The sequence below is a fragment of the Emys orbicularis genome, chromosome 16 (genome assembly GCF_028017835.1).
Source record: "Emys orbicularis isolate rEmyOrb1 chromosome 16, rEmyOrb1.hap1, whole genome shotgun sequence".
Lineage (NCBI taxonomy): Eukaryota > Metazoa > Chordata > Testudines > Emydidae > Emys > Emys orbicularis.
In genome coordinates, this window is record NC_088698.1 from 18,150,858 (window position 1) to 18,162,988 (window position 12,131).

At 40.6% G+C, this 12,131-nt stretch overlaps 1 protein-coding gene across 3 annotated transcripts in view; it reads right to left on the reverse strand.

The window, feature by feature from the left end:
- Nucleotides 1-12,131, reverse strand: part of FBRSL1 (fibrosin like 1) — a 525,832-nt gene that overhangs the window by 60,742 nt on the left and 452,959 nt on the right. For all 3 annotated transcript variants that reach the window (XM_065417935.1, XM_065417937.1, XM_065417938.1), the window contains one exon: nucleotides 8,401-8,446. In XM_065417935.1, coding sequence (XP_065274007.1) covers nucleotides 8,401-8,446 — 46 coding nt within the window. The remainder of the gene's footprint in view (nucleotides 1-8,400; nucleotides 8,447-12,131) is intronic.

The window sequence follows — 12,131 nt, forward strand, 5'->3', positions numbered from 1 at the left end:
CACAGTTACTGTGTCTGCAGGATTCCCTAATGAGCTATTATACAACCCAGGACAGCTTAATATTGGTCACCTGTCAAACTGCTTCTCCCAAATAGAAGTATGAAGCATGAGGGTGGAGGGGAACAGAGAAAGGAACATCAGAGAGCTATAAAAAGATCACAAACACATGGTGCAGCACGCAGAGAGAATGCACACACATTGTATCAAGGCAGTAGAGAAGGATGACACTATTTTACTAGGAACAGATCTGAATTGGATCAGGACTTTCGTCAGAAGGCCAAAAGCATTCATACCCGACACATTGGTTCCAGACAGTCTCACCCTGATTAGGCACTAGTTAATTTAAAGGGGCATGGTGGACTTTAGACCCAACATTTAGTTTTCTGGTTAACAAAAGCTTTACAAAATTTAATACAAATTGTGTTTTCAAAGTTAAAAAAAAAATCAAGGAAAAAACTATTAAAATGGATATTGTGTTTGGGTGGCAGTGCTTGGATTTAAACATTAGCACCCTATTAATAGGTCAGAATCAGAACGGAAATCAACTGGGAACAATAGCGGAAACTGACCTGTTTGTTTTTTCATTGCCCCACCAGAGAGAAATGCAAGAAGTAACCAAACAGAGGAAAGGATGCAAAGCATACCTGATTTTTAAAAAAAATCTTTTAGCTTCAGTAATTTGTTACTAGTAGCCAGTAGGAATTATTTTTTTAAATGTATGATTTATAATCTGATGCTCTCTTTAGCTACTTTTACATGAACTCAGAAAGTTAAAATGTGCCTAGTGAATCACTACAGTTTATGCATGAATATGCCAGTTATATTTTCTTTGCTGTTAAGTTTTTTTATTTTAAATAAAAACTATAATTAAAGAAAATAAACCATCCTTTTCATAACATTTATACAACCAGACTTTGTTTATTTTATTTTTCTCGGTAAGGCTCTGCGTGCAGTTAGCTCGCCATAATAGTTAACAAAGCTGCATTTAAAATTTAAAATATTTAAGGAAATGAACAAATCCTGCGGAGGAAGGGCAGTCGAGCAAATAGACTTTTACATTACCCTAGGCAATTGTGTGTGCGCGCATGTGTATGTGTCTCTCTGTCTCTACTCCAAAAATATATCCATGGCTTGTACGCTTTAAATCAAAAAGCAATTTCAGTCTGTAATACTCAAATAAATAATTAAACACGTTTTATCTCTCACAGTATTGCTTCTATTCATTCCAATCCCACTGACAGGAACACAGCTACAGACCCCCATAACCTTAAAACAGCAAAACAACACACATGACACCAACTAGCAGGCCTAGAAATGTTTGTAATTCAACTTTTCACCTCTTGGCTGTAGCCCGACAGTACAAAGGAAGCTTTATCCTGGCAGACTACAGTGGAGGTGGCTGTCTTAACTGACCAGGGGGTGGGGGTGGGGAGAAATGGTACTAGCAGAATCTGCCTACTTGTGTTAGACAACAGTAAATTTGTGTTGATATTAAAATCGTAAATTGCCCTTCTTCGTAGCCCACTCGCCCGACGACATTTCTGGATGATGTAAGTCGAGCTTTTCTAAGCTAATTGAACAGTGGCGGTTGGAAAATGGTCTCTTCCATGTTATTGTGACATTTTCCTTGGACCCACTATAGAGAGAGATCACGGTGTAGACAGCTATTAAATAAGCCTTACATACACCCCCCCACCTCCATGCAGATGCATTATCAGTTATAAAGAGACTGCAGAGTGCCTTCCAGTGCCTGAGCAATGCAAGGATTCCTGTAGAACCCCACTCTTAACGGCTGTTATTCTTACTCTGTTTTCAAAAAATGTGACTACGTAGCTCTGACCTGTGGGATTGTCATGGTTACCTAGATGGTTTTTGAAAAAACAAGAGTCCTCCTTCTTTCTAGACCACTATATATTATATATGCATGCACATTCAAGGAAGCCCGATTGTAGGATGACCAGACAGCAATTGTGAAAAATCGGGACAGGGGGTGGGGGGTAATAGGAGCCTATATAAGAAAAAGACCCAAAAATCAGGACGGTGCCTATAAAATCGGGACATCTGGTCACCCTACCCGATAGCTAATGTATTAATTAATCCAAGGAGTGGTTAGATTAGATTAGAAATTTTAGAGAAGGAAAGAGGCAGGAGGCCATAGATGGTTCAGGTCCTGGATCCAATTATATCCCAGATCCTGGTGTGTCCCCAGTATTGCCACCCCAAAGCATTCAAAAATCATGAGACGGGCTTAAAAATGAGGTTTTCAAACATAATACATATGAGGTTCTTTTTAACTTCCATCTGGTTTTTGAGTGTTTGGTGGAGCGTCACATTATCAAACTTTTCTTTATAACCAAGCAGGCTAGAAACTTACTATTTTTAAAAATCAAAATAGTGTCTCATGTAATCACGACTCCAGGAGCCGGGGCTTTAAAAACACCAAATAATGTGAGATTTGTGACAAAAGAGTTGAGAATACTGGTGGGGAGGGGCTTTATAAGCAGTCTGGCCATCTAGTGCATATTAAGTGCTATACTACTAGTAATGCTTCTGTTAAAAGATTTCCCTCCTTGCCTGTGATTAACGTGGCCTCTCATTTGCAGATGTGGCTCTAAATCATCACCTTTAAATTCAGGCTGCAAACATCATTGGACTAGGTTTAACAGGCATCATAGAAAAAAATGCTGACTCTGGAATTTCATCAAAGCCTGGGTACATTACAAAATGGGAAACAGGAAGTTGGAGGAATCAGTGGCAGAGCCCTTAGTATCTGTATTCTTGGCTCTTCCATTGAATTGGTGTATGACCATGAACAAGTTTACTACACTTCTCTGGGCCTCAGTTTACATACACACATGCTACTTACCTCCCTGAAAAGGGTATTGGGAGACTTACTTAATGCCTACAGATCACATCAAGATCTTCTGGTGAAAAACTCTATAGTGTATTATTACTATTACCTAATAGCACCTAGAGATGCCAAGTGAGATTGGGGCCCCAGTGGAAAAGGCTTTATATAATAACATAATGAGAGACAGTCTCTGTCCCAAAGAGTTTACAACAAAAACAAAACGAAAAGTGGGAGCAGAAAGAGATGGTGACTTGTCCAAGGTCACACAGCATATCAGTGGCAAAGCTGGGATAGAACCCAGGTCTCCTGAGTCCCAGTTCAGTGCCTTATCCATTAGATAACAACGCCTCACAACGGTGTAAAGCATCTTACTTCAAGAGCAGCCCTGCTAGGGCTGGTTTCCAATTCACTGGCTCACACAGACTCTCTCAGCAAAGAAACCATCTGTTTCCAACCCTTGTCCCTCACCCCACCCCAGCTCCCACCCCCTCTTGCAATAATAAGCATCAGTTTTTAACAGCATGTCCTACTCTGGAGATTTTGTATTTCTAGCTTTTAAAATGATTTAGTGTGACAGTTTAGTGCAGAAGGAAAAAAAACAAGAAAAGAAAAGAGAAGAGAAAAAGGAGAGACAGTCCCCTTAAGGCAACAAGATTATGCAGCACTGATCTCAGAGGAACAGGGGTTCTTTTTTCTGGTTCAGATGCGCTCGTCAGGACTCTGAGTTGTCTTTTAAACAAGAAATCTCTCTTGCTGGCCCATGGCACACTTCTGTGGTCAAGAGGACAAAATATAAAAGAAGGAAACTTCAAAGAATTATAAATTGCATTAATCCACGGGGGCGGGTGGTCGTGGTGCATCCCAGGGCTGACAATTATGGCCTGCGTGCCAAGCAAGCCTGGTTCCCTCTTGTCAAAGGGTTAAGGCACAGACTGTATGCTTTAGAGCTTTGGGGACACGTACAGTTCACGATGAAAGAGAGCACTTCAGAGTTCTATGCCTATATGTTCAATGAAAAGTGAGAGTGTATGGTAAGCATTTTTTTAACTCGAGGGGAAAAAATGGATAAAAGAAAAAAAAAAAACCCCAAAGCTATTTTCACTTATTATTACAGTGAGAACAATGCTTTATATACTATACTCTCCATAAAACCTCTCAACAAAGGATCTCAAAGCACTTTATGAACATTAATTAATTAAGCCTACCAACATGCTGGAGTGGCAAGTATTATCCCTCATTTTGTAGATGTGGAAACTGAGGCACAGATGTTAAGTGATCACCCAGCAAGTATGTAGCACAGCTGGACAAAGATCTTAGGAACGTGGATTCCCAGTCAGGTACTCTATGCGTCAGACAACACTGCCTGCCTAATTCAAAGTTTGGGCCTGAGCCCAGCAGATGTTGAGCACCCACAGCTCATATTGACTTCCTAACCATCCCTGATGGCTGTCCCAGGCCCTGTCCAAAGTTGTGGTGCTGCGCTCAGTCTGGTTCCTCGTGGATAGGTGGTCATCTTACAAAACCACATCTGGCAACCTTGCTGGAAGCTTTGGAAGAGGTGCCAAGGATTCAGTGGACAATGACACTGAATTCCCATTTCACTTCTACAAGTTATTGCTCCAGGTCAGGACTGACGCACATTGGCAGGGGTTAGTATGGAGAGCTTGCACTGAAGCTGCCCATGCGCCGCTTGCTCTGGGGATAGAGGATTTCACTCTTCAGGACCATTAACCTGGAACCTTTCACCAGCATTAAATCCACTGAAGAAACATCTATTTTAAGAAGCCCATTCATACTGCAGTACTCCCAGTGGCTGAGGAAGGAGCTGGGTTCAAGAGAGAATTCAGATCTCCACAAATTTTCTCAGCATTAGGATCTCGGTTTCAAGGCTTTTGGTAATAAAAGCTCTCCTTGTTCCTCTGGCACCTTACTGGTTATCTCATTGAAAGAAATGGCACAGGGCTGGCACTGCATGGACTGGTACCACTGGGGATCACCAAGAAGAAAAGCCTTTAGGATATCTGCACGTAGCATAGGGCATAATCATTTCCCTCCAATGAAATGGGAACAAGGGACTTGCCTAAAAGTGAATCAGTAGCTGCAGTGATTGCACCAGGATAGCCTTAAAAAACTCAACACCCCAAATGTCAATACACCAGCCAGATTGAGGTCCCTTTAGGTGTTTAATGGGCAAATGCTCCTCTGGCCTGCTGCAGGCTGACAGACAAATCTGAATTTGTATCAGAAGCTCTTGCTTTTTTTCCTCTTCTCAGTCTCTCCTATCCCTCTGGCTAGCATGGAGCTTTGATCTAGCTTGCCTTTGCACTTTGGTTTTTCGGGTCCCTCCAAGCTCTCCCCCCACCACTGACTGGCTGGGAGAACCCTGCATGAAAAGAACAGGGTATCAGAACAAATGGGCCTCAATGCTTTTTATTTTTAATTACTATTTTCTTGTATGGGGTGTTTAATCTCTCTCTTGCTCTCTCTCCAGGAAGCTCAAAGTCCTCTAATTCAGTCTATTTCACAGCTGTGACCACTGAGGTCACTTTGGGTCAAGACACCTCCTTCTCCCCTGCATAATGGCAAATGTTCCAGGGAAGCTGACTGCTGCATAGTACATCTGTTGTCACACATCAACTTGTGTCAAAAGAGGGACACAGCAGCAATGGCCTTCTGTTGTAAGGAGGTGAAGACAAATGTAACACAGGGAACATTAAACAAAAGATTCAGCATCTAAGACCTTTTGAGAAGCTAAGCAGCGTGGTAAAAAGTTACATTTTACAACTATTCCAGACATGGAAAAGTAAAAGTTGCCCATCTTAATACTTCATTGCATTGTTAATCTGTTGGTAAACTAGAATGACATTAATAAATTCACTGCACCAAATGCATCCTTCATGTAATTCTATAGAAGTCAATGGTGTTACACCAAGAATGAATCTGACCTACTGTGTTTAACACCCCACCCCCCAAAAAACAACAGTCATGTAAAAAAGGCCAACAATGCAGACAACATAGAACTTGCTAACTAAGAAATTAACTCTACAGAATTCTGGATGGTCGTCAAGAAGAAAAAATGGAATGATAATATATTAAAATAAAAACCTTACTGAGAATTTATAAGCAGTGAGTGCATAAAGAGGTCTGAAAAAAGAGGGCGCTCTCCCATAATTTGAGCAGCACAAGCTTTGGCAAAACAATGCTTGAAGTGCATCCCCTCAGTGACCTGGCTTGATTTTTAATTATTGCTTTTTGCTGGACCTGTAATCTCTTGCAATGCCCTCCCCCCCCGCCTCAACCGAAGCACAGATTTTCAAAGAAGGGCACAATGCGAACGCCTGCAAGAGAAGTGTGCACCCGTTGCACCATTTATGCGTGCAAATCAGGAAACTGTGTGTTTAACTAATCCTTTGCCTGCACAATTGCTCACACCTTTGAAAACTTAGGACTTAAGTCAATTTTGGTATCTTATTAATGGAGTTTGAAATGTCAGTCCTTGAAGGTCACCTTCTCTCTGCCCATATGGCATCACAAAGGCTTCATCATTTAACAGTGCCTTTAATTTGCATATGTGAGAGATAAAACTCTGGTGTAATCACATAGCAGGACTTGTAAAATTAACCAGCGTCACAATTTAGTGCCGTTCAAGCTTCTCCATATAGATCTACTACCAATGCTACTCAACCTGACCTTGCAATACAACTGCTATGCTATGCTATGCCATGCCAATCCTAAGGTAGTCCTGAGCAGAGTCTGCCCACACAGTCTCAATCTTTGGCAAACAGCATGGTAGACATGTGTCTACTCCAAGATCTATGCAGAAGCTAAAGATGAGCCACAAAATTCATATCTGGATTGAAACTTTCCCAAAGCCTGGTGATATCTGGATCCATGGCAAAATAAACGGTAATAATTTTCAGCTGCAGTGATGTAAACACCAGTGAGTAGATGACTCCAAGCTGTCAAGTTCACTGCCATCGGCACATGATGGAGAGCAATCTGAAAACTCATGTTGCTGAGTGGCTCTGAGATATCAAGGTGAAAAAAACCATCAGACTTCAATTAACTGCAGGAGCCAAAAAGCTGCTGACACTTGAATGTAATCCTCTAAACTAGATCACTGGGCCACATTTTCACTCGTGCTTCTGGAGTTTTGTTTTGTTTTTGAGAGCGAGCGAGCTCTATGGGATTTGGGCTTACCAAGGTTTGGTACCTAAGGTACACAATAGGGTGGAGAGATGACAAATGGTGTCTGTCCCCCTTCCCCGCAGTCCTTTGCTATTTTTTTTCTGATGAAACTGCATAATTTTGTGAAAACATCTGCAAATGTACTAATGTCACACACTCACCATCAGTTTTCACATTTACCATTTAAAGTTTGCAGGACTTGGAAAGAAAGAATTTCTAGCACTTACAGCATCTAAAAAAGCCAGCCCAATGGTGCCTGGAACCAGCCTGAGACACACACAACAAGTAATAACCAAAAAGCCTTTCCTTGGCTAGCTCCTATTCCTATACAGTAGTGAGGTAAACGAGTCCCCTCTTGGTCCTCTTGAAATAACCTTTTCACGCTATAATTTCTTATTAATGAGCCTCATTTTCCCCCTTCAAGGTATTTGTGTCTCCCTAGTAGTCATTATTGCTCTGAAATGGTTTTTATTCTGTAGTTCAATACAAGGAACACTGCAGAACAGCGTTACTTACTGGCAGTGTATACAAAGCCATAATGTCCGCCTTCTTGCACGACAGAGCAGAGCCATTCATAGCATAATGCTTTCAATTGTACACAACACTCTTCTCTACAAGGCTGTTCCTTAAATATTTTTTGTCCACAGCATTCAACCAAGAGTGAGATTATCCATAGGAAGCTGAGCAACAAGCCAGAGTAGCCTTGTATTACCGACAGACTGAGTCGTAAAGGGAGGGCTTGGTATATTTAAAAATGTATTACTACAATTCCCAAAGGAAATCTGAACAGGCCACGTCTCTTAGCAACACCCAGTGTGGATCACAGGTAACGCTCATTAATACTAATGGGAGCTATGGGCTAGAATCCTGCAATATACTGAGCACCTTAAACTTCACTTTGGAGGATTGAGACCTATAGATATAAACGTTCTGCACGCTGGTGGGTGAAAAGATATTTGAATCCTTGAGAGAATAATATAGATACACAAATATTCCTTAGTTTTTTTAAAAAAATGAAGGTTTGCTTGTGGCAGCTCTGCTATAGTTAAAGTTGATTCCTGCTTCATCAATAAGCCCTCTCGTTAAGACATTTGCTACAAATCTACCATCTGGAAGGGGAAAAAAACCCAGCCTCATCCTAATACAAGGTTGCTGTGAAAATTAACATAACCATTGCAATCCTGTGACAATGTGAGGTTGTTCTTTTTGACAACACTACGGGGCAAGATTGCAGTCACTGGCTTCCTGTTAAATTCAATTCCTGTTACACACACAAGGTTTTTAATAGTTTCATACACTGAAGGAGTTTCTTGTTCTAACGGTAAGATAAGAAAAGGAAAGTGTTTTTCCAAAGCACCTACCTTTATTTGCTGCAGGGGAAAACAGCTTCTCGGAGCCTAAAGAAGCCTGAAAACAAAACAGAAAGAGGGTTACTGATTCTAAAAGAGAATATAGGAGTCTCTACCAAAAATACACAGTCCTTACAGAACGAATCAATCATCATAACTGCAGTTACACACTGCACCTGGAGGGTGCAATGTTGTGCTATTTAAGAACAAGCAGGAGTCTTGAGCAGAGGAAAGAAAAGCACATAAAAGCACTGTCCTGTTCTCACTCAAGTACATCCTCCTGTCTCTTTTATTCAGGCACCCATGCAACACACAAGCTATTTTATTCATGATTCTTCATATGAAAATACAAATGAATTGGCTATCAAGCTGAAGTAACAACATTTCAAAGTCTCTCTTGTTGAAAATAAACCTCTTCTCTTACTGAATACACAAATCGTAGTTGTGTAGTGACAGTGCAAGCTACAGCTATACGCATCTGCACAAATAGAGGTGTTACATATATCACACCAAATCACAGACACAGCTGCTATGCACGGAGCTGGTTATGAAACAAAGCAACTTCTTTCTATAGGAAGCCTGTCTCTTCATAAACGGGGCTGCGTTATACTATTTGAACTTCATCATACTGTACTTGTGCTCCTCACAGCTCTGGGAAGTAGTTAAGAAATCCAATTAACCTAAACCTTGTAAACAGATTCATGATAATCGGGGTCACTGTGTTGCAACCAGGATGATAATGACAGACATTTAAAAAACGCTTCATGGTAAATAAAGCTTTTATTAGTTAATTTGATGACTTTTTTTCCAGCTATCAAAGTACGTCTACTTCAGCATAAACAAATTTATCGTTTATCACTAGCTGATTATTATCTGGTCAATAAAGGGTCCATAGAGAATGACAAGCTAATTTTTGCACAGGTGGGCATTATCAACATGTTACTAATCTCAGTGTGATAATTATCAATATCTTCTCCAAGTTTGCATCAAACTGAATAAAAATGTGATACAGAGAGAACAAAGTTGGAGAAGCTAAATATATATATATATATATATATATATATATATATATATATATATATATATATATATATATATATATATATATATATATATATATACACACATACCCAACCCCAACACTGCTTTAAAAAATAATTAATTCAACTCAGGGCTGAACTAAGTTGATTTTCTTTTTGATTTTACTGATTTTATTCTAAGGTGCCCTGGGAGGTTTGCATGATAAGTGCGCTATGACTTGTATTGCGCTGCTACATATTTTAGACAGCGATTTAGAAAGAGACAGTAAAAATGCAGGAAGATTCGCAGCAGATATACACCTCTACCCCGATATAACGCTGTCCTTGGGAGCCAAAAAATCTTACTGTGTTATAGGTGAAACCGCGTTATATCGAACTTGCTTTGATCCGCCGGAGTGCGCAGCCCCGCCCCCTAGAGCGCTGCTTTACAGCGGTATATCCGAATTCGTGTTATATCAGGGTAGAGGTGTAATAAGAAAGAAGAAAGAGTCATCTCTACCACTATTATTTCTAAGAAACACAAAGTCACAATCTGGAGTGATCATATTGAATGCTATAAAAAATAGAGAGGGAAGACAACATGAAACAATGCTGAGGTTGAGACATCAACCCACAAAATAAGTAAGGAAATTCTGACTTGAGCCTGCCTCTTCAGTCTTGGTGTGTATGGTCACGGCATACCTTCTATCAAAATGATCCAAGATGATGGACCAAATTCTGCCTTGAATTACACTTGTATCACCTTTGCTGCATGGGTGAAGCTGAGGGCAGAATTTACTCCTTGACTTTGGCTAGTTATTTACTGCTACACAGTAATGCTGCAATGGCAGCAGTGTATAAAATAGTTTAGAGCCAGCTCTGAATTTATTATCCATGAGTAAGACCGTCTTCCATATATTGTCAAACAACACCCACCACCATCAGACAGAAAATAGGAATGCATCTGAATCAAAACCCTGGGTCTACACACTAGGATGTTTGAAATTTGGGCTGAATATTGCAGTTCAGTCACTTCTCCTAAAACCAACAACTTACATACATATACGATTTGGCCTCAAAGCGCTTCATAAACTTTAGGCAACATCATGATCCCTGGAGGTGGGTAAATAATATTACCCCACTTTACAGATAGGGAAACTGACAAAAAGAAGCCACTGTCTTGCACAAAGTCACAGACAGCAAGTCAGCACCAGAGCCAGGAATCTTGAAGCTCAAGTCCCTGCTCCAACCATAAGGATGGCACCTTTCCACATAATTCAGCAAAGAAGGATGATACGGACTCACACTGTCGCCAGAAAATAATCAGCTAAAGAGCTCATCAATATAGTTTAAAATGACGCCAGAATTTAAGAGAAACAAGCAAGAAATTTCAGGGTTAAAGAGCAAATATAAGACCTGTGGATTAAGACAGGGAGAATGACACAGAAAAACAAGCTTTAACATTCAAGAGTCAGCATTTACAGAACAGGGTTTTCAGCACCACAGCCACAGTTTATAGACATAAACCTTCATACCTAGTGTTTACATTAAGTTTGCATGAATTTATAGAGATCTTTGTCTCCAGATCAGTACTGTTTTTGGCTTAAGGGCCATTTCTGAAACGCCTCCACTACAGTTTATTCAAGGAATTACTCTAAAGTTAGTGAGGAAGTTGGGGAAGGCAGACATGAGACAGAATTTGAATACATCATTCAATTCCATTACTCACCCTTTAAAGAAAATGGACACAAAAAACCTATGGATTTGAGCAAGCCACTAACGAGTGCAAAAATCTAGCAAACCAAAGCATATGCTAAAGCAATTGCCCTCCCACATTTTCTGCTGTTTCAAGCAATTAATTTGCATATGTTTCAGAAGGAATTAAAAAAAAAAAAAAAAAAAAAAAAAGCGGAATTCCTCCCCTGAGAGCAATTGAGCCAGTTAAGAGCCCTTTACATGGATGGCTCAAGCCATCCAGGAATTCATGTGTGCGAGTGTTTGGTTTAGGAGCATGAAGCTAAGGGATTTCCTTTCTTCTTCTCCCTACCCACCTGAAGCAAAGTCTCAGGAACGGGGGAGGACAGTCACAGGGTTACAGAGCAAAATGATTTGTGTACCCCTGGAGTCTTTTGCTCCTTACCAGATTTTATTTTCATCACTGGATGATGCAGCCAGACATTCTCAGCCTGAAGCCTACAGACTGAAGACACTTTTAGTCTTGCTTGTGCATTTGGTGCTTGTCCTCCTCTTAACTACTCTTCTCTTTCATTTGCACTGGATACAGCGCAGCCAGAGGAAGATATGTTTTACTAAAGCTGTCGCTTTGGTAAGACCTCTTTCTCTATGAGATAGAGTGCTCTATATTTTTCATGTGTTGCATACGTTTTCCCTGACTCTCTTTCCCCAAAATAAGCATGCACGTGCGCAAACACACAATTTCACAGGATAGTAAAGCGTCTTCAAGGTGGTTCACACAGCTGAATCACATAAAACTTTTTAAGATCCTTCCAGCCTCCATTTTAAGGGAGCATGCAGATTTGTACCATGCCTTTTTTTGGGGGGTGTGGGTGGGGTAGAGGGGCCTTATTCATCAGGGTTGCTGACAACTGCCAATTCACCGCTGCTGTTTTGATTTTATTTCCTTCTTCCCCTCCAACGTCCTACCTTCCCCAGTTCTAAAGAGGAAAAGCATCCACCCAGCTCTGTGGCTTAACTTTAAATGGT